The sequence below is a fragment of the Balaenoptera borealis genome (assembly GCF_965194805.1).
Source record: "Balaenoptera borealis genome assembly, chromosome: 12".
Taxonomy (NCBI): Eukaryota; Metazoa; Chordata; class Mammalia; order Artiodactyla; family Balaenopteridae; genus Balaenoptera; species Balaenoptera borealis.
The window spans coordinates 46,672,349-46,693,252 of NC_138869.1; the positions used below are offsets into that span (position 1 = coordinate 46,672,349).

Here is a 20,904-nt window from a genome sequence, read left to right on the forward strand (position 1 = left end):
AGACGGAGATTTGCATCGCATTTTTGCTTCTCACTTACTAGGCCGTCTTGAAAAAAATCACATTACTGTTCTGAGCCTCAGTTTCTGCACCTATAATGGATCTCATCCATCATTACCTCTTCCTATAACTGTGGAATTACACGAGATGCTTTCTGTGACAATGCCAAGCAGGCTGTCTGGCACAAAGTACGCACACAGTTCATTGTAAGCTACCTACCCCAGCCCAGCCCACTCCCCTTGATCAAATCAAACTATCATCAATTTATTACTGAAGGCAAGACACACTAGAAGACAACCAGGGAGAAAAGATGTGGCACAGTCCACACAGTGGATGATGCCGTGGCTGATGTGATAGGGAAGACCTCCCCTAAGGGTGTCACTAGAGCTGGGCCTACATGGTTGGATGGGCCAGGTCACACCAGGAGCTGGCCAATAGCCTCTGGGGGTCACTAGGCCACTTCTCTGATGTTTTATCTCAGGGAAGTTCCAGTAACATGAGACAAGTATCATGGTGGTGGAAAGGCCAAGGCCCTTGTAATCCTGGCTCTGCTCCTTACTAGCTATGTGACCAACGGAAGTCACTTAACTTCCCTGAGCCTCAACTTCCTTTTCTACAAAACTGGGATAATAACACGCCTGTCCTGGTGGATAAGATTAAGTAAGATGACATACTTAGAGTGCCTGCGAGTCTGTGGGCTCAATAAGTAGTAGCTGGTATTGCTAGGGTGGAACTTTCTGTGAGGAGCGGGAAGGAGGGGGACACACCAGTCAGGCAATGTTGGCCACTGTCATATTTGGCTCCTGAACCAGCCCCCTTGTTGGGCAAGAAGGCGGATGCAAATATCCCCCGTGGGCAGCCTGTGCTCTCACCCCGACAGGACTCAGCATTCAGTGCACCCCAGAAATGAATCCCCAACAGGAGGGTGTCAGGTGGGGGTGTCCCTCCTCCTCTGGAGTTGTGGAGGGGATGCTGGATTCCAACACGAGGAAGTGGAGTCTGCAGTAAGAAGCCTGGAAATCTGAATAAGGGCTGTAACTTAGATAACAATATTGTATCAGTGTTCATTTCCCGACCTTGATAATAGTGCTCTGCTTCCGTGAGAAAATGTCCTTGCTTTCAGGAAACACACTGAAATATTTAGGGGTAAAGGGGCATCACGTCTGCATTTCACTGTCAAACGGTTCAGGAAAAAAATAGAAGGATAAGCAAATATGGGAAAACATTAATATTTGTGGAATCTGGATGAAGGGTATACAGGAATTCTTGCAACTTTTCTGTAAGTGGGAAATCCAATGAAATATAAAGTTATTTAATTTTAAAAAGGCAGCAGCAGTCAGGGGTTCCTTCGTCCCCCCTCTTCTTTTCCTCCTCCCCCTCCTCTGCGCCCAGCTCGCCATCCTTCACCACCTCCCTACTCGCCTCCTTCTAAGCGACCTCTCCCTGGGCTCCGGCCGGGCTCCTGGACTCCCCACCCCTCGGACCTGGCACAGACCGCAGCCACTCTCCGCCAAGCTGCACCCACTTTATTTGCAAGAGGAGGCCCCCAGCGCGCGGGGGCGGGGATGCGGGGCGGGAAGGTCCCACGGCCCCTCTTCCAGGGCTCAAGATCCCACCCTCCCCTGGCCCCGCCCCCGGACTCTGCCCCCGCCCCCGCCCCTCTCGGCCCGCTAGACGATGGCGAACTGGCAGACGTAGGGCAAGTTGTCCCGGCAGCGCTTGTCGAACCACTTGCCGTTGGCCGCACCGGACAGGGCAGCGCAGTTCTCGACCTTGCCGCCGTCAGGCTGTGCGGTGATCTCTGTCTCCCAGTTCTTGTAGGTGATATGGCCTCCAGTCATGTCCACCCAGGCGCCTTCGTCCGCCATGTCGTTGAAGCCCAGCCAGACCTCGGCCTCGCTGCCCACACTCTGGCTCAGGTACTCGTACAGGGCGTCGTTCTCAGAGCCCGTATGCGGGGTGCCCAGGGTGCCCCCTCGCGAGATGCAGTCCTCGCTCGCCTCGTGGAAGGTCTTCGCCTGGACGAAGGCCAGAAAGCACTTCATGTGCACCTTGGTACCCTTCAGGCAGACTGGGGGGGAGGGGGGGAAATGGACGTCACCCAAAGTCTCCGGTTCCGGAGCCGAGAGCCAACCGCCAGGGGCAGTCACACCATCCTCCATCCCATCCCTGTACATCCTGTCCTCCATGGACAGGCTTCAGACCCAGGCCAGAGGGCCGTGCTGTGGTGGGCACTGATGCACATCTCAGATCCCCATTCAAGAGGTGGTGGAGCCCCTGCTGCTGGGAGTGAGGTCAGCCCCCTCAGCTGCACACGGCCCCTCCCTCAAGGTCACATCCCTCTCCTGGGTGCCTCATCCAGTGCCCAGGGGAAGAGGTAGGGTCATCTCTCCCCCAAGCAAGATAAGTCTGAAGGGGCCTTTTAACTTGGAGGCTCCACAGGGTGGCAGAGGCTGGCCTTGGGCCTGTGTTGCTACTCAGCTCCCCCTCTGCCCAATCTGCTTCCAACCCCTCCTTCCCTTCACAGTTGGGACCCCGGGCTCTCCCTAATAAATAAACTCCATCTCAGAGTGGGCTTCCCGGGGAGCCCAGGCGGAGCCACCTGCTCTGATCTTCCTCCAGCCCCACCCTCCCTAAGATCAAGAAGCTGCAGGGCCAGGGGACATCCCTACCCAGAGCCTAGACCACACTCCAGGTACCCAGGACCCCAAAGCCCTGCCCCAGGGGCCCAAGCAAGCTCCCAGAGTCTGCCAGGGGCCTCTTCTGGGGCGGCGACTGGGAGGATGGAGCTGAGACGGGCAAGCCCCCGGGACAGAAGAGATGGCCCAGGCGGTGGGCCAGGGGCTAGCTCTCTCAGGCATGGAACCCGAGTCCAAGATTCTAAATTTGAATCTGGTCTCAAAGGTTGTGATGAAGGTATATATTTGGTCAGCTTAGGAGCGTAGAATGTTTTAACTTAGCAGTTTGGGGGTTTTTTTGTTTTTAATATTTATTTATTTATTTGGCTGTGCCGGGTCTTAGTCGCAGCACACGGGATCTTCGTTGCGGCATGCGGGATCTAGTTCCCTGACCAGGGATCGAACCCAGGCCCCCTGCATTGGAAGCATGGAGTCTTAACCACTGGACCACCAGGGAAGTCCCAGCAGTTTGTTCTTCAGCTGGGTTTGTAACTTAAATGTTTAGGCAGTTGGGGTACATGCCTCCATTTGTCCTCTTGCTCCTGACCCCAAAAGTGTTAGGGGCGGGTCTGCACTCCACCCCACCCCCATCCCCTCACTCACTCACCCTCTCACTCAGTTGCTTTCACTTAACACACATCTCCATGTCCCCGTGAGCACCTGGCACTCCTGGAATTCTGAACTCCAGGCCTGCAGCATCACAGAGGTGTCTTTACTCACAGATGCCGTCCCAAAGCAGCCAGCCCTACCGCGTGCTATCCTGCAGCTCATCCTAGCCGGGTTTCATTGCCCTTCCCAGGCTGGCGCCACACTGCCTTTCCTTCCTGCTGGGGACACTGACACGCCACCAAGACCCCCTTGGGGTGAAGGATTGACTACCCCAGCTGCTGGGAGCGCTGCTGGGAGACAACTCTTAACTCTCAGCCCTTTTGGGGATTGCATCAGCGGAAGACAGCCCCCTCCCCCATGGTGTGCCCCCTTCCCAGAGCAGCCTGCACCCAGTGACTGGCCCATGAGCCCTCTTGCCCCACCTCAGGACAGCTCTGAAGGGCCCTCCCGTCGTCAGGGCTCCCTCTGCAGTTGGCTGAGGCTTTCGTTGAGACGCGCAGGGCACTCTTCCCACTCCTGCGTCCTTCTGTCTCTTCCCTTCCCTGGGTGCTGATCCTGGGTGTGCTCCCTAATAAACCTCCTGCAGGCTAAACTCCACCTCGGGGCCACTTCTTGGGAACCCCACCTGCAACACTCCCTCCAACATAGTTAGTCCTCAATAAGTATCAGTTCCCAGTGCCTTACCATCGTTACTGACATTTTGTCACTCTGGCCTATTCATGATCCCGTTGATTCTTGCTGGCCTTCCATAGCTTTGCTCCTACCATGCCCTCTGCTTGGAATCCTTCTTTATCTTCCTACACGTGCGGGTTCCAGTGAATACACTGATTTCATGAATATATTGAGGCTCCCAGAGCAGGACCCCGGCTGGGTCACCTCTGCCTCCTTGTGCCTGGCAGAGGCTCGCTGGGGGAGGACCTCATGTGTGTTTGCTGATTGGGGGAGGGAAGGGGCAGATGGCGGAAGCGGAGGGTTGCTCCCCTAACCCCTGATTCTCTCAACTCTTCAGTTAGGTCAGGAGAACTCAAGAGTGCTTTGTGTGGGGTTATTGACAAGGTGATTTGCAGGTAGCGGTAGTAAAGGAGAGGGTGATGAGAGGGAGAAGGTCCCCAAGGAGGCCAGGAGCCCGTGAACCTCCTGGGAATCAGCAGACATGGAGGGGGTGTTTAGTTCTCCATATGCCATGGACTTTGCATGGGGAGGTCCCCACCACATCACCCACCTCAGGAGGCAAGTGGCATCTGGGTTGCATGGTCTTGGCACAAGCACAGAGCTTAGACATGAGACCTTAGAGCTTGCCCTGCAAGTCCACCCCCAGCCCTTCGACTTTACAGATGAGGAAACTGAGGCCCCGAACAACACTGTGCTCATTTTAAACATTCCCCCGTGTGTTAAGTATTATTGTTAGTCTGTATTCTGTGTTCTCCAGGGCAAGGTCACGAAGAAGTAGGTGAGTTTTGAGATGTGTGGAAAATAGAGACAATATGAAAGGAACTTGGTGGAGAGAAAGAGAACAGGTTGCCCAGGCAGGCTGGCCAGGCAGTGCTAGGGCAGGTGGCTACGAGCTGTGTCCCCGGGCTCTGCAGCCGTGTATTTTGTCCATCCTGGCTTAGCTGGTTCGTGCAGGGCCAGGAAGACCAAAGCCCACCTTTCCTCACACCCAGCACGCACCAGGCAGGCTGCTTCCATTCCCATCCTAAACTGCACTAACTAGCCAGGTGGGTGTGGCAAAACCAGAACCTCTCTATGCCTCAGTTCCCCTCTTTAAAATAGGGGTGATAAATCCTGCCTCAGCATAATGATGATTAAGAGTGGCAGCCTCAGCAAAGCTGCTGACACAGGGAATGAGGCTCACGCCCTGTAGGGCTGTGGGGGCTGGCTGAGCGGAGGGTCTCCTGGGGTTCATTAGGGTTGCCTCTGCTCCATGAGCGCTGCAGGGCTCGCACTTCCAGTGGGCGGTAATGGATTCTTGTGGGAGAACTTGTTGTCCTTTTGGGACATTGCTGCTTCCACACGTCAGGGGATCTTCCTGAGAGAAGCAGGCTGAGGAGGGGGCTCCTTGAATCCAGTGCCCTGGACTACAGGGGCCAGCCAGGGCCCTGGTGCTGGCTCGAGGCTACAGGTGGGTTGCTGGCTGCTGGCCTGAGCCCCTCTGTCTGATGTACCCCTGCCTGGAGAGGCCGCCACGTGCACTCACCCGTCTGCAGGGCCTGCTGCTCTTTCAGCAGGGCCACCTCCTGGGCCAGGCTGTCCAGCTGGGTCTTGAGCTCCTCAAGCATCTTCGGGCTCACGGCATCTAGGATGAAGTCAGAAGGAAGTGGGGACAATCACAAACACATGAGAAAGGCAGTAGGGGTTGGGGCAGGGCAGGGACTGGGAGGGGTGGACCACTGTCAGCCACAAGGGGACGAGGGAAACGACTCCCCTCGACCTTGATGTCTTGGCATACTCTCTCTCTCCCTGTCCCTGCCGGTGGTAGTCTAAGTGATCGCTCGTGATTTTCCTTCTGCCGGGAGACCATCCGTCACTTGCTCTTGCTAAAGTGAGACCTGTGCTGCATTGTTTAGGAGAGCTGCTGGGATCAGATGGGGTTGGGATTGGCAGGAGCGGGGTGGAGGGTGCAGACAGCTCCTTCGGTGACACCCAACCACCCTCCCAGCTCTAGAGGAGAACAGAGCACAGGAAGCAGGACCAGGGGCCCTTGAGACCTCCCAGATTCACTTCCCCAGGCTGGAGGAACAAGACACAGACCAGCAGGGCAGGCGCTCGGCCTGGGGCTGTGTGCAGCAGCACAGGTGAACGTGTGTACAGGCTCTGAGGTTGCATGCATGTGGGTGACCTGGGCAAGTTCCACAGCCTCCCTGAATCCACTGTCCTCATCTGTAAAATGGGATGATAACAGCCCCACCTCCAAGGACTCTGAAGAAGAGTAAAGACTAAGAGAAATAAAGCGTGTGACCAGTGCTGGGCTCATCGTCAGCCCTGTGACGTGGGTAACGTGTCTCTTCTATACCACCACCAATTCACAGACGGGAAACTGAGGCCAGACTGAAGCAACTCGCCTGAACTGGCAGAGCCAGCAGCCCGAACCCGAGTCTGCACGGCTCCAAGCTTGTTCTCCCCACGTCCGTGATGGCAGCAGGTTCCTAATGTGAGCGTTCCTGAGCACAAAGGCCCGTTTGGAGCCAGTTATGCATGAGAGGCAGATGTGAAATGTCTTTCTCTGTGTGTGTAAGTTGAGAGCTAAGTGGGTGGACCCCAGTCTTTCTGAAATCCCAGGAGCTTCAGGAAAGGCTGAGCTCAGCTTGGGTAGAGGGTGAGGAAGCGCTTCCATGGTCCATTTGGCTGTGCCTGCATAAAGTCCACGGTATGAGGGGTGAAGTCAGACCTTTGTCCACCCCAGATTCCTTTGCAGGGGAATCGCAGGAAACGTGAGCAAGAAACATACTGGCATATATAGAAATTCATGATGTAACTTACCAAATATGAGGAAATTAACACCCAGATGAGCAAGGCAAAAAAGGGAATGTTTGGGGCTGGCAAACTAGCCTGACTGGGTTATGTGTGCCTCAGTGGGCCTCTGCCTCAGTGGTTCACAGCAACTCTGTACTCAGTCCCGTGATGCACCAGCACAGGGCACCATGTAAAGTTGTGAAAGTTGGGTACTGCACAAGGGCACTCAGCTGAGGGGACAGGTGGGGGCCCATGTCCAGCCCCTAAGCCTTGCCCTGGCTGTGCTCTTTGACCACACCAGAGAAAGGGATGCTCTTCTATAATTCGTCAGCTCAGAGGGGGGAGCCTTTTGTGATTTGCACCAAGGTGCCCGGGTGTATGAGGGGCCCTCCAGGGACTGGCCAAGGAGCAAGGTGCTAACAGAACTCCACTGAGGAAGGCGTGGGAGTTGGGTGTTTCTACAGCTCTGGGCTAGGAGTCGGAGCCCTTGTGCTGCCCCTCACTCTGAGCCTCAGATTCCTGATGCATGTTATTGAAATGGATGCCCTCAGGTCCCCAGGTCCCTGTTCTAAGAGTCTGTGACCCCCTGTGAGGCCATCCTCCCCACCTGAGCTCCTTTGCCAGGTGTGGCCACATGGCCCCTGGAGCTCCAGCCGCCCAAGCCCTCCCTGCCTCACGTCTGGCTGACCCCCATACAGCTGGCTCAGGCCACACCCCACGCCAGGGGCAGATGAGCTCCCAGAAGCAGCCTGGGCTCTCCCCCTTCTCATCCCACCCTGGGGGCCAGCGTGGGGGCATAGCACATGCTGTCCTTTCCTCCCCTCGTCCATCCTGCCAGCTTGTTCTCCACCACTCAGCGGGCACTGAGGGGTCTCCTTGGGCACGACTGTCCCTCCTCCGGACACCCTCCCCCACTTTTGTGCACTGGCCCCTATGACTAGGTTGTTCCTTTGATTCCCAGTCCTGGCTGCTCCCAGGAATCACTGGAGACTGGTGGGAAAGGCAGATGCTGGGGCCCATTCCAGCCCCTGATCCAGCATTTCTGGGGGTGGGTCCCAGGTGCCTGGATTTTAATGTATTTCCCAGATGATGCTGATGATTCCTGAGGGAGAACCACCGTGGTTCTCAAATTGGTTCACATCTTAAGAGCAGGGATGCTGATTGTCTGCTAGAGTGTTCAGCACGTATACTGGCCCCGACCTGGAGAAAGAGCTCTGTGAGCATGTGTGGTGTAGGTGGGCAGCAGGTTGAAGGAAGAAAAACCAAGCTGCAGTGGGTTTCAGCAAGAGGCAGGGCTGGACAGGACACTCCACTCTTGCTCTGTCAGCTGTTCTGCGGGCCTCCAGAGTCCTGAACCTCCATGGGCCACCTCCATGGGGACCACATGGAGCTAGGGTTCAAGTGTGACAGCTGCAGAGGACCAGGGCATTGTCTGGTTTGACCTTCTTGTCCATATGATCAAATACATGATTTACATGATTAAGTAAATACATACTAAATCTTTGGTAAACTTGAGAAATTAGCAACTATTTTCCACATTCAAAAATTCTGTTATTTGCCTTTGGAACTGTGTATCCTTTACAAAGAACATCCTTGGTGGCAATTTCAGCTAACGTTCGTGGACACACCATGCATGCTGTGAGTCTTCTTTTTTTTAATGAACGTTTTGTAAAAGGTAATATAGCCATATAACTTTCAAAAACCCAAACAGTTCAAAACGTCAAAGTCTCCTTCCCAATCAGGTCTGCCCTTAGCTCCCTAGTTTTTCTTCCCAGAGGTAATCACTGTTACTAACTCTTGTGGATCCTTCCAGAAAATTCTATGCATATACAAGTAAATATATATTTTTATATAAGTCCCTTTTTCAAAACCAGTGTCAGCATAGTATCCATTCAAAGTATTGAACTTTTTGTTGTTTACTTTATGAACTGAACCTTGGGGATTATTTCCTATCAGCACCCAGATCTGCCCATTCTGTGTTGCAGGCCTGTGGGTCTCCATGGTCCTAATGTGCCCTTACGTACATCGTCTGTGACCAGTGGGCAGCTGTCCATTTACAGAAGAGGCTCAGAGAGGGGCCTGAGGGTGGCCCATGCCCCTCTGCCTTGCCTTTTCTGTGCTCTTGGCCCCAGCCACCTGTTTCTCTGCTTAATCAGCACTCTCATCCCCTGGAACTCTCTCCTCGCTTTGGAGCCCTGTGGGGGGTGACAGCCCGGTTCATTGCCATGGCATTTCACTAATGTTGTCTCAAAACAGCCCGCGGTGACCTCACTGCAGGCAGGGCTCCAAGGGCAGGCCTTGCTGAGGCCAAGGCAACCCAAGGACACCCCAAATCCAGAGGCAACAGAGGGAGAGCAAAGCTGCCTCCACTATCCTAGTTTGGGTTTGAACATTTTTATTTCCTTGAGGCTGTGATACACTATAGAACTAAGAATTAACTTGTTCCTTCCCCGCCCCCACCGTGCATCAAGTATATCTTATGTTCCAGACACTTCACATGTTTTCTATCATTAAATCCTCACAACCAGCGTTGTGAGCAAATGCCACAATCCCTATTTTACAGTTGAGAAACCTGAGGTTTGGAGATGACAAGGGAAAGCCTGCCAACATTCCTGATGAGAGTCGGACATGTCCAGACTTCTGAGCCAAAGGTTTGATTTCTGTAAAATATTGGGGTGGTGGGGGAGTGGATGTCAGTTTAGGTGATGTGGAAGCTTCTTTCCGATTCTAAGAGCCAGTGACTCTTACAGTTTTGACAACTGCCCCTGCTGCTGGAGGACTCTCCCAGGTCCCAAGGGGTACTTCACTGAAGTTCCCTGGACTCATGGAGAGGGAAAGTGAAGGAGGGGAAGGAGAGTGAGGACCTGCAAAGGAGAGGGCGACCAGCTCCCTGGAGGATGGGGAGGGGCCCCACCCCCCTCCTTACCTTTCTTAACATTTGCAGCCTTCTTGACCTTGGAGGTAGGTGTCTCAGCAGTGACCTGGGTCAGGAGGGAGAAGAGGCAGAGGAGCAAGTAGGGCCCCCAAAGCTCCATGCTGCTGCACCGGCTGGGGCTGCTGCTGCCGCCGCCTGCAGTGGACCTGGGTCAGAGAGCACTGGCGGCTGTGGCCTGGGCTGCACGTCTAAGGCAACTGCCACGACGACCTCTGTCCAGGAAACCCTCCCAGAGTTGGCTGCGGGAGTGCCAAAAAAAACGCTTGCAAAAGGAGGAAGCCCTTGGAGCCACAGAGGCTCGCTGCCCAGGGAACACCCACCCAGCATCCTGGCCCCGCCTTCTAAAACAGAGTCATTATTTTCTAGGATTCTGAAAAATGCACGCTAGTTGTCATAGCTCACATCTGCTGAGCAGTTACCTTGGGCAGGCGCTGGGTCATACTTTTCCCTGGCCTTGTGGAGGCCTCACACCAGCAATATGAGGGAAGTGCTGTCATTTCCCCATTTTACAGTTGAGGAAACTGAGGCTCAGTGAGGTTAAGGGAACCCAAGCTACCCAGCTGTAAGGGGCAGTGCCAGTATTTGACCCCAAGCGGGGTTACTCCAGAATGGTCACACAATGATGTCTCCTTACAGAGTGAGCTGGTGCTGACCGCTGGATTGTCTACAATGTTTGCTGTGATTCTTTTGTGGTTCTGTCTCTATGCACTTGATGTATCTTTGGTTAAAAATACAAGGGAGTCCTCTCCTTTTTTCACTTTCTGTTCCTCAACTATCCTGTCCTGAAGTAGAGGTGACCATGGTGGGAGAGGGGCAGCTATGGTGCCCCAGAGTGGTGTCAGAGATGGAGCGGGGAGAAAAGAATGTCCCCGTGAGGAGCAGCGTGGTGTGGGGTGTCAGGGCGCAGCAGGGTGGAGGGGGGCACCCCCAGGGGAGCAGAGGTCCTACATGGAGTGTTGGAGTCCAAGTGAGGAGAAGAGGTGGTCCGCATGAGAGAGCGGGTGGTGGCAGAGGTGAGAGAGTGGTTACATACAGGGGCACCCCATCGAATAAGTACATTTATTAAAGACCATGGGAGCCAGGTTTCTCATTGTCAGAAAAGGGAGGTACAAATACAGAGAGAAAACTAGAATGAAACCTATGGTGTAGGATTAAAATTGGTGCTATTGGTGTGCAGTTGTGGACTTCGACACCTAAAGAGGAATCTATAAATGTCAATGGAAATGTGCGCATCAGTCTGCCAGCTGTCTGGGTGGAGCAGCAATGCCTCCAAAGCCTCGAGCACTCCTGGCATCCAAGTGCCACCTTCTGTAATAAATACAGCTTTCCACTAAAAGGAACCAGAGCACCTTGGAGAAATGGCTGGGGCAGGAAAAGTAGAAAATGAGCCCAGAACAAGTTGTTTTGCCAGAAAGCAAGGAATTGTTTAAAGAAGGATGGGAACGTGCCAGGACACAGAGCCAGCTTGAAGGAGCTTCTTGGGGCCAAAATCAGGGACAGTTTGAACATCAAAATAGTGACAGTAACAGCAAAACAGGAAATCATGAGCATACACAGATATAAATAAATAAGCGAATACACTGGAAGTCTGATGAGCAATGGGGTATTTTCATCGTCTCAGATTACTTGCCCACAAAATACTTATTAATTACAAAGAGGAAAGAGTCACCTCGCAGTGGAGAAGCCGGGAAGATGTCACTTGAATGAAGTGACCAAAGTAAGCATCGTCAGTAATGGGCCAAATGGCGAGCCTGCAGCACGTGAGCCCCTGATGGGCTGCGGTGAGGAGAATGCGGCATCACCTCCGTGAGACTCCTGCCGAGGAAACACCACACTAGCCCAACTGAGGGGCTTTCTGCAAAACAACTGCCCAGCAATTTTCAAAACTGTCCAGGACATGTCTGAGGAACTGTTTCAGACTGAAGGAGATTGCAGGCACAGAGCAACAAACGCAACGTGTTTGGACCAGACCCTTCCACTGTCATGGATGCCCTTGGGACAACTGGAGAAACTTGATGCGTCTGAGGAGCACGTGGCAGGGATGTACCCCTTGGATGTTACTGTCCAGTTTGGATGGTGTGTTGTGACTACGGAGGAGAGTGGCCTTGTCAGTAGGAAACATGCACTAAAGCACAACCTTTGGGCATCAGGTTGACAACTCACTCGAAAATGGCTCAGGGGAAAAATAGTCTTTGTACTGTAGTTGCAGATTTTCTGTGAGCTTTAGATTGTTCCAAAAGAAAATGCAGTGCTATGTAATTCAGGCTTTTCTTCCAGGGACCCGGCCTTGCCCCATCTGATTTGGGGAGGGATGTGCCTGCAGCCCAGCCGGGCTGACCTCCCCCTGTGGTCCCCAAGGGCAGGAGCCTGGGGCAGGCAGCAGGCACTCTGTGTGGCCCTTTCTGTCAGGGGCCATCCCTCACATTCTCAGAATGGGAGAGGGTTTTATATTCACAGCCGGCCCCTCAGTGGGACGGTTTAGGGCCGAGGATTATGCAACCTAACAGGCAGGGAGCCTTGCTTCCTGGAACTTTGGGTGGGTAGCACATGGCAAGAGAAAATTACGATTCTTTTTTTCTTTTTAAAGCTCCATTGCTTTCCTGATTTTCTCACCTCAGCTCTTTGGCAGCAGGGAAATGGGAGGAGTTTGTTTCCAAGTATAGGCCAGGACAGGCCTGATTGTTGAGGCTGTGCCCTGGCTATGCTGGGGAGGAGGTCCCAGAGAAGCTCTGCTGTGGCCGTTCAGAAACCCGGAACCCCCTGCTCTACGTGTCATCCCACAGGAGCCACACAGGAGCCAGGCTGTGTCAGGACCTGCCTGGAACTGTTCTTGCTCCGTCGGTCCCTCATTCACTTCACAATGTGCCCAGGCCTGTGTGAGGTCCTGGGAGTGCAATGTGAGGGGCCCTCTGTGCCAGTGGGACTGAGGTGGGCCTCAACAAAGGCAAGTGGCCCACCGTCCCTCAACCTTTGAGCTAAAAAGCAGATGGGAAGAGGCCACCTGGTTTAACCACCACTCGATATGGGCTGTCCTTTTCCACTGACCCTGTCAGATGTCTCCATGTGCTTGCTTAAATCCCTCCTGGGACGAGCAGCTCATTACTCTGCAAAGCAGCTGGTTCCATCATTAGACGCTCAGCTTGTTATAAAGTCCCCCTGTGGTGAGGCAGGCAGGCCTCCGAAACATCACCCTGTGGTCCCTGGCGCCGGCCTCTGGAGCAGTCATTTAAGAGGCCAGCAAATGTTTGCAACTGGCCTTCCCGTCCCTCTTTGACTGTCTCCTGTGTTCCTTCGCCGCTTCCTCCCAACTTTTCCTCTGAGATATGGTTCCTGGACTTTTTCATCTTCCCAAAATCACCTTTGGATAGAATTCTGCTTGTCACTGTCCTCGCTGTGGTGTGCATTTTCTCAAGCGGTCTGCCGTGGGCAGGGGCCTGTGCCTCCTGTGGTCCAAAGGGACACGCTGTTCAGAACCCACCTCTTTGTAGCCACCACGCCTCATTTGCTGCCAGTGGTAATAAGCTTATGGCCAGTAAACCCCCGTGTCCTCTTGTCCACCCCCAGCTCTCCCTGGCCAGGTGAGAACCAGCACTGCAGCCACCTCCAGTGGACTCACCAACAGCCCTGCTGAGGTCTATGGATTTCATCGTCCCAGCATAAAAGATCTTCTGGTGGCACCGTCCCGGAGGCCTCTGAACCAGCCGGTAGGGCAGCAAGCGGGGGTGGTTTCAGCCAGGAGAACGATGCTGGGTTAAGGTTCACAAATGACCCACCCTCAAGGAAAAGTCTGTGAGCTAACACACCACCCTCAGGGCCCAGTCTTTTCACATCAGTTTCCCTGCACAAAGAATCATCTTGACAATAAAGCCAGAGGCAGAAAAATCTGAAGAGAGCTCTAAAAGGCACATTTCAGGTTTCAAGTGGTTGTTTTTTCCCTCCAAAGCTGTTGGAAGTCTGAGTTATATAAAACAAGCTCTGGCCACCCCACCCATGTCAGCCCAAACAACATGAAAACTTCTGGCCCAACGTGGAACCATCCCCCACCCCTACCCTCTCCCTGCACAGATGTTTCCTTTTAGCTCCACTGGCCCTGTATCAACAGAAATGGGGCCCCGCCTATGGAGCAGAGAATTTCCACACTCTCCTCAAAGGTAAGAACATCCAGGGTGCACATCTCCAAGAATATTGCAAGGGCAGTCTTGGCCCTTAGTCAGAACCAAAGACAAATGGCCTGTTACCATGGTCTCAGTGACCGTCATTAGGAAAGTCATTTGCTCCTTTTTGAACCCTTTTTGACAACCTTGTTGTCATTCATTCAACAAGTATTGCCTCTGTCCTTGTGTGCCAGGCCCTGGGGCACACAGTACTGGGGGAGGCAATACCCCACCTAGACAAGTTCTTGGCTCCATGGGGCCACATTCCTTGTTGTTTTGTCCCTAAAGGTCAGCAGTATCCTAGTGGAAAGAGAACTGGGACTCCTGGATTCTAAATGGAGCTCAGACACCTGGCACTTGTGTCTTCTGGGGCAAGTTATTCAAGACCCAGATTCCGCTTTCATAAAATAGGGCAATAATCTCTGCCTACACAGTGGGATTCTTGTAAGGAGCATGTGGAGATCCTGTGTGTGAGGCAGCTGGGCCACCTGCAAAGGTGTGGGAAAGGAGGACTGGTGTGAGAAGCTGCATGGCCCTCAGAGATCCATGGCCTCTGTCCACCGCTTTACTCCTTCCACTCCAGGACCGAGACAGTAGATGACCTGACTTGTAAATTTGGGAAGAGTAAGCTGGGCGTGTGGCCGTTTTGCACTTACCTGATGTCTTCAGCTGTAATAGCTCACACAGGAAGAAATAGAAAATCTGATTAGTTCTGTAGGATACTATAGATTTCCATCTGCCTTTTTGACACCTGTCCCTCCACCCCTCCACAAATGGCCTTAAAATTCAACAAATATAAACCCAGTTGTGCATTTAGGGATCCTGAAGTTTCCAAATTATCACACTAGCCCTGCACAACCTCACTAGTTAAGTTTTGCTGGTTTCTCTTTTTCCCCCCATGGAACTCCTCGTAGAGCCCATGTCCAGAATCTGCAGATGCCCCCAGGGAATGAAATGACTGGTGACAGACTGCTCCCTTCTAAAGCTCTCTCCCTTCTCTGGAATTTTTCAGAGAACAAGCTTTTGGTTTCATTGATTTTCTGATTTCAATTTCATTGATATCTATATTGCTCTAATTTTTTTTTTTTAAGGAATTCCTTTATTTTTATTTATTTATTTTATTTTTTATTTTTGGCTGTGTTGGGTCTTCATTTCTGTGCAAGGGCTTTCTCTAGTTGCGGCAAGTGGGGGCCACTCTTCATCGCGGTGCGCGGGCCTCTCATTATTGCGGCCTTTCTTGTTGCGGAGCACAGGCTCCAGACGCGCAGGCTCAGTAGTTGTGGCTCACGGGCCTAGTTGCTCCGTGGCATGTGGGATCTTCCCAGACCAGGGCTCGAACCCATGTCCCCTGCATTGGCAGGCAGATTCTCAACCACCGCGCCACCAGGGAAGCCCTGCTCTAATTTTTATTATTTCTTTTCCTCTGCTTACTTTGGATTTAATTTGCTCTTCTGGTTTCCTAAGGTGGAAGCTTAGATGATTGATTTTAGATCTTTCTTCTTTTCTAATACATGTATTCAAGGCTATAAATGTCCTTCTAAGCACTGCTATTGCTACAACCCACAAATTTTGATAAGTTGTGTTTTCGTTTTCATTTAGTTCAAAATACGTAATTTCACTTGAGATATCTTCTTTGACCCAGCTGTTATTTAGAAGTGTGTTGTTTAATCTCCAAGTGTTTTGGGATTTTCTGGCTATCTTTCTGTAATTGATTTCTAGTTTAATTCTATTGTGTTCTGAGAGCAGATCATTGTGATTTGTTTTATTAAAATTTGTTAAGGTGCATTTTATGGTCCAGAATGTGGTCTATCTTGGTGAATGTTCCATGTGTGTATCCAGCTGTTGATTGATGCAGCAGTCTATAGATGTCCATTATGTCCAGTTGATTGATGGTGTTGGTGAGTCCAAATATGTCCTTACCTATTTCCTGCCTGCTCCATCTGTCCATTTCTGATAGAGTGGTGTTGACATCTCCAGTTATGATAGTGGATTCATGTATTTCTTCTTGCTGTTCTATCAGGTTTTACCTCATGTATTTTTTTTTTTAAACATTTTTTTTTCTTGTCTGCGTTGGGTCTTTGCTATGCGTGGGCTTTCTCTAGTTGTGGCGAGCGGGGCTACTCTTCATTATGGTGTGTGGGCTTCTCATTGCAGTGGCTTCTTGTTGCAAAGCACGAGCTCTAGGTGCACCTGTGCCTAGTAGTTGCAGCACGCGGGCTCAGTAGTTGCGGCACACGAGCTCAACAGTTGTGGCTCGCAGGCTTTAGAGCGCAGGCTCAGTAGTTGTGGTGCGTGGGCTTAGTTGCTCCGCGGCATGTGGGATCTTCCCGGACCAGGGATAGAACCTGTGTCCCCTGCATTGGCAGGCGGATTCTTAACCACTGCACCAGTAGGGAAGTCCTACCTCATGTATTTTAATGCTCTGTTGTTAGGCATATACACATTACAGACTTTTATGTCCTCCTGGATAACTGACCCCTTTATCATTATGTAATGTTCCTCTTTATTCCTGATAACTTTCCTTGCTCTGAAGTCTTGTCTGTCTGAAATTAATATAGCTGCTCTAGCTTTCTTTTGATTAATGTTACCATGGTTTATCTTTCTTCCTCCATTTATTAATACTTTTAATCTATATGTCTCATATTTAAAGTAAGCTTCATATAGCTATATTAATTTCTCTGGATTTGCCTGTTGGTCTCTCTGATTTGGGGAGCAGTGGTTGCCCTGTGACCTCACTTCTCTTACAGATCTAAGAAGCATTGTTGCTTTTTCAGTTTATTCAATTCTGGTATCTCCTCCTCATATACTTCAGGTGCTGGCCAGGTCCAACTTCAGGGGCTATCCCAGCAGTGAATTAGGACAGCTTCAGACCTCCTTGGTAGGACATTAAACCCCCTTTTCAGCCCTGGCCCTGGTCCAGCACCCTCAGATCCACTGCCACCTCTGTTTCCTTGGTACCTGCCAAGCCAGGTCTTGCAATTATTTTGATGAGTAATATCTTTCTTCCCATGGCAGGGACTGCATTTCCCTGCTCAGGATGGGCTGTAATCAGAGCCTAGTTATGGGTCTGGAGCCAATGAGGGAAGGTGGGGCAGAGGTTGACAAGTATCACCTCGTGAGACATCTGCCTCAGTATGGTCCTTGCATGGGAACTGGTATAGTGTTTCTTTTGGGAAATGGCTGCTCTCCTTTAGCTAGGGGTGGGGGCTTCTTCTGCCTGCCTAAAGTGTTCCGGGGAAAATGAGGGACCAAGATCCTGTCTTTATCCCAGGTCAGAGTCCCTTTCTTCCTGAGGAAAGCCCTTTGTCTCTGGCAAAGGAACCTGCCAAGGATGCACCTTCAGGCTCCTTTGCAGCTCTGCCATTCTTGCACAAGCAGTGATACTGGCATGAACTTCTTTATACTTCATGTTTTTACTCTCCTTTGGTTACATTTCCAGAAGTGGAGTTTTAGGTCAGTGGGCATGAAATTTTTAAGACTTTTAATATCCACTGCCAGATTATTTCCAAAAAGTTTTGAATAGCACAGATTTATGCTCGACTGGCAGTTTATTGAGCAAGATGCAAACTGCTGTCAGTATTCTAAATTCATGTGTTTTGCAGGCTTGAATTTACAGTTTGAGAGACCAAGGAATCACAGAAACAATAAAACCAATTTGAATATTCTATAACATTTCATTCCTTCTATGCCCACCCTTACCCTCCCCACCCACAAGCTGTTGATTGCCTTTTGGCTGACTTTAGTTTTTCTCCCTGACATTTATTTAATGGCCACTAAAGACAGCTCTGGTTCTGCTGGATGAAGCAGTGGATTTCCCCAGGACAATATTTTTCCAAGTCTTTGCCAGTCTCTGCCTTCAGTTTTCTCTTATTCTGAGAGCTGCAACCATCAGACAATTCTAATAAAGCCTCTTCTGGAGAGACCTTGCTCATTTGGTATTTTGTTTCATTTGTGATGTACGCTTCTTCCAGGTAGGGTGGCCTTCAAGGAAAGGTATGGATGGGGTGGTAGACACAGATGCTAACATCTACTTCTCCCCTTCATTTGCACCATAAATGCTTAGCCAGCAGGCCCAGTTGGGTAGCTGTTGTACAACTGGCCTGGAAAGGCCTCACCTGTCTGTCTCAACTATCTGATGTCTTTAATCATCAAAACTGAAGGTTTCTAAACTTTATTCACATTCTAGTTGCATCTGTGCAGTCCCACTGTTAATGTTCCAGCACAGTCAGTCAACCAGGGGCAGGGGAAGAGAAACAGGCTGACTGCTGCCTCCCTGGGAGCACTGTCATGGCGCCTGTAAGGACAATCACTGGGAAAAAAATAAAGAAAAAAGAGAACCCAGGCTGTTCTCTCAACAGGGCAGCAGCTCCAGGTCCAAGTCTAGGCAGCTGCTTCTCTCCACAGGACATACCTGGCCATGCCGGGAGGAGATGCCCACGCCAGGACCTCTGGAGTCAGTCCTTAAGGGCTTCAGCTCACATTATGTTCTTTGCATTAGGCAATAACTTCCTAACTCCTTACTCTATTTGTCTAACTGAAATGCACAGAGTAAATGCCATGGCTGAAATATGCTCTTTCATGAATCAGCTCCTTCCCCAGGGATCTCTTTAAGATTGATTGGGGAGTTTCAGTTCCCCTGGAGAAAAAATAGAGACTGCTCAACCCATGAATAGACTTAATTCCAACACACTGCACTGTGAGTAGAACACAGGCCTATAGAAAAAGCCTTCTGGCGCCATTGAGAATGGCCTCTCTTCTGTCCCCAGAGTAGGAAGGTGAGCTGAGTAATCAAATGACAACATCTCTAAAGCAGCCCTCTTAATGCTGATAAAACATGGAAATCTTACAAAACACCAGGGAGTGGCTATAAAACACAAAGCAAGTTCCAAACAAGAGTGATAAGAAAGGTTGGCTAAGGACCAAAGTACATGTTAAGTCCCAGACTCTAGGGGAGCTAGGTTGGGAATCTCTTGGAGGGCAAGAAGCAAGAACTGGGCTTCCCCCAAAACTCGGGAAGGCTCACCAGCCAGGCAGAAGCCCTGGGTCCGTACCTGGAGCAGAGCGCCTCCTCCACCTCCCCTACCAAGAAGCCCCCAAATACACGAGGCGAATTTATTTTTTGTGTGTGATTCTTATTTTGAAGGCTCTACAGGGGAGAAATATTGACAATATACATATCATAAACATTTCCTTTGAACCACTTTTCTGCTAGGTCTTGATGTTGTTGTTCTGATCTCCTGTGGCAGGTGATAAGTCTCCCTGGGGAGGCCTGTGACCAGAGCCCTGGCATTGGAGCAGACCTCTGGACTTAGTTGTCATTCACTAGACAAGGGTCAGACTCTCTGAGGGGTCACTGAATGGCATCTTGGCTTATAGCTGCGGAACTCTAGCCATATCAAGCCAGACCAGAAAACAGACTTTAATTTTACATGTACAAATGTTGCCTTAAATTCATAATAGTTAAGAAAAATGTATACAGACTTCAGCTTAAAAGGAAAAGTAGAAAACAAACACGTGGCAGTTGGGGGTTGATGTGCAAATCATCCCAGGAATCCAACTTTCTGTCTCTTGGGCCCCAGGCTTTCCTCCTTGTGTAGAACGCTCTGTAGGGAGGTGTGCAGCATCTTGCCCACGCGCTTGCTGGTCTGCAGGACAGAGAAGGGATGGAAGAGGGCACAGGCCCGCTTGTGAGGCACACACACTCTGACCAAGAGAAGCTCCCCGCCAGCTAGCCATTGTAAACCTGCACGCGTTCCATCTGCCTTACAGGACTTTAATTAACAAGTCAATATAAAAACAAACCCCAAACCCCAACTACATAGTAGTTGCATTCTGGAAAAACTTCCATTTTGAAAAAGGAAAAAAAAAAAGAGAAGAAGAAGAAGGCAAACCCCAAAGCAGCAAGCAACAAAGGCTGCCTCAGTCCTTAGCTGCTGCCACTAGAAGCAGCAAAACTGTCAACCCAATCAGGTCTTGGTTACAGCCACTGTGCTGCAGTGAGAAGGCATGGGGAGGCCACAGAGAATCCAAAAATCTGTCTGATGAAGGAACAGATGGTGCTGAGGACCCATGTTAATAAGCAGTTTCTAATTCACCTGCCACCAAAGGAGACCTGCTCAGATAGGACCAAAGTCAATACCCGGATAGAGTCTTTGATGTTACTGACATGCAGAGATGCTAAAGGCGTGAAATGTTGGAATCAAGACAGATCAAGAGGTAAGACAACCCACAAGATTTCCTACACAGCAGAAAGAAGGGGGCCCCGGCAAAAAAAACCCAACTATACAACAAAAATCTTTCTTTAGGCAACTGTTTTTCTGTCCCATGAATCGTTTTAAGAATACAGTGAACCAACTGCAAGTCTCTTCATCAAGCCTTCCACGTTCCCATAGCAGTTTTAGTTTCACCTGTGCCACTGGTTCCATTCCCAACAATGTCAGGGAGAAAGACACCCAGGCCTTGACCCCCACCCTAATCCTCCTAGTCATAGGTGGATTCTCCCTAGGGCTGTGTGCCTTCTCCCCTGACCCCTGACTATAACAAGGGATGAGACTCCAAGAATTAACTGAAAACTCGTATGAAGAGAAGATCTCAGTCTATCGGCTGGGGAGTGATCAGTTCTATGAAATGCAAAGTCAGGGTTAAGGTCCAAAGTGACTTTGGAAAGATTTTTATCATGACATTAGAAAAAAGAAAAAATGTCCAAGTTGATCAAGTAGGGGAACTGATTATTCATGTGAATGAAGGCAGGGAGAGGAGAAGAGGAGACGAGACAGACAGGACACCAGGACTTGAGAAGTCTGAACCTGGACTTGCAGGAAAGAGACTGCAGAGGTTGGGGGTGGCAGCCGCACAACAACCTGAGTTTCTAAGCTTTACCACGAGCGGCATCTCCAGAATGCTGCCTCCCCGTGCGAGACAAAGGGTGAGACAGGGCCTCAGGGCCATGGTCCCTCTGAGCAAGGTCTGCAGACCTCATTCCTGAGCCCCGGGGGAGGATGAAGCCCAGCTCACTGGACAGCACTCTGGTTCTCCCACCCATCCACGGCCGACCTGGTTTATGAGGTTAAAATAGCT

At 51.0% G+C, this 20,904-nt stretch overlaps 2 protein-coding genes and 1 pseudogene across 5 annotated transcripts in view; 1 reads left to right on the forward strand and 2 right to left on the reverse strand.

Annotated features, from left to right (window-relative positions):
- Positions 1-20,904, forward strand: part of LOC309607393 (small ribosomal subunit protein uS19 pseudogene) — a 48,259-nt pseudogene that overhangs the window by 14,904 nt on the left and 12,451 nt on the right. The window contains exon 3 of the transcript XR_014249664.1: positions 9,302-9,389. The product of XR_014249664.1 is annotated as a small ribosomal subunit protein uS19 pseudogene (transcript). The remainder of the gene's footprint in view (positions 1-9,301; positions 9,390-20,904) is intronic.
- Positions 1,510-9,917, reverse strand: CLEC3B (C-type lectin domain family 3 member B). Its single transcript, XM_082347510.1, has 3 exons — positions 9,665-9,917; positions 5,483-5,581; positions 1,510-2,069 (listed from the first exon to the last, which is right to left on the reverse strand). Exons 1-3 carry the CDS (start codon positions 9,771-9,773, stop codon positions 1,669-1,671), a joined length of 609 nt encoding a protein of 202 aa, XP_082203636.1. The 5' UTR covers positions 9,774-9,917; the 3' UTR covers positions 1,510-1,668.
- Positions 19,223-20,904, reverse strand: part of EXOSC7 (exosome component 7) — a 29,351-nt gene continuing 27,669 nt past the window's right edge. For all 3 annotated transcript variants that reach the window (XM_082347500.1, XM_082347501.1, XM_082347502.1), the window contains exon 8: positions 19,223-19,472. In XM_082347500.1, the coding sequence (XP_082203626.1) occupies positions 19,368-19,472 (105 nt within the window). In that variant the 3' untranslated portion in view covers positions 19,223-19,367. The remainder of the gene's footprint in view (positions 19,473-20,904) is intronic.

Coding starts and splice junctions, on each gene's coding strand:
- CLEC3B (XM_082347510.1), bottom strand. CDS start 9,773: ATGGAGCTTTGGGGGCCCTACTTGCTCCTCTGCCTCTTCTCCCTCCTG. Junction 5,582..9,664: donor GGCTGCAAATGTTAAGAAAG/GTAAGGAGGGGG, acceptor ACTTCATCCTAG/ATGCCGTGAGCCCGAAGATG. Junction 2,070..5,482: donor GCAGCAGGCCCTGCAGACGG/GTGAGTGCACGT, acceptor CCTCCCCCCCAG/TCTGCCTGAAGGGTACCAAG.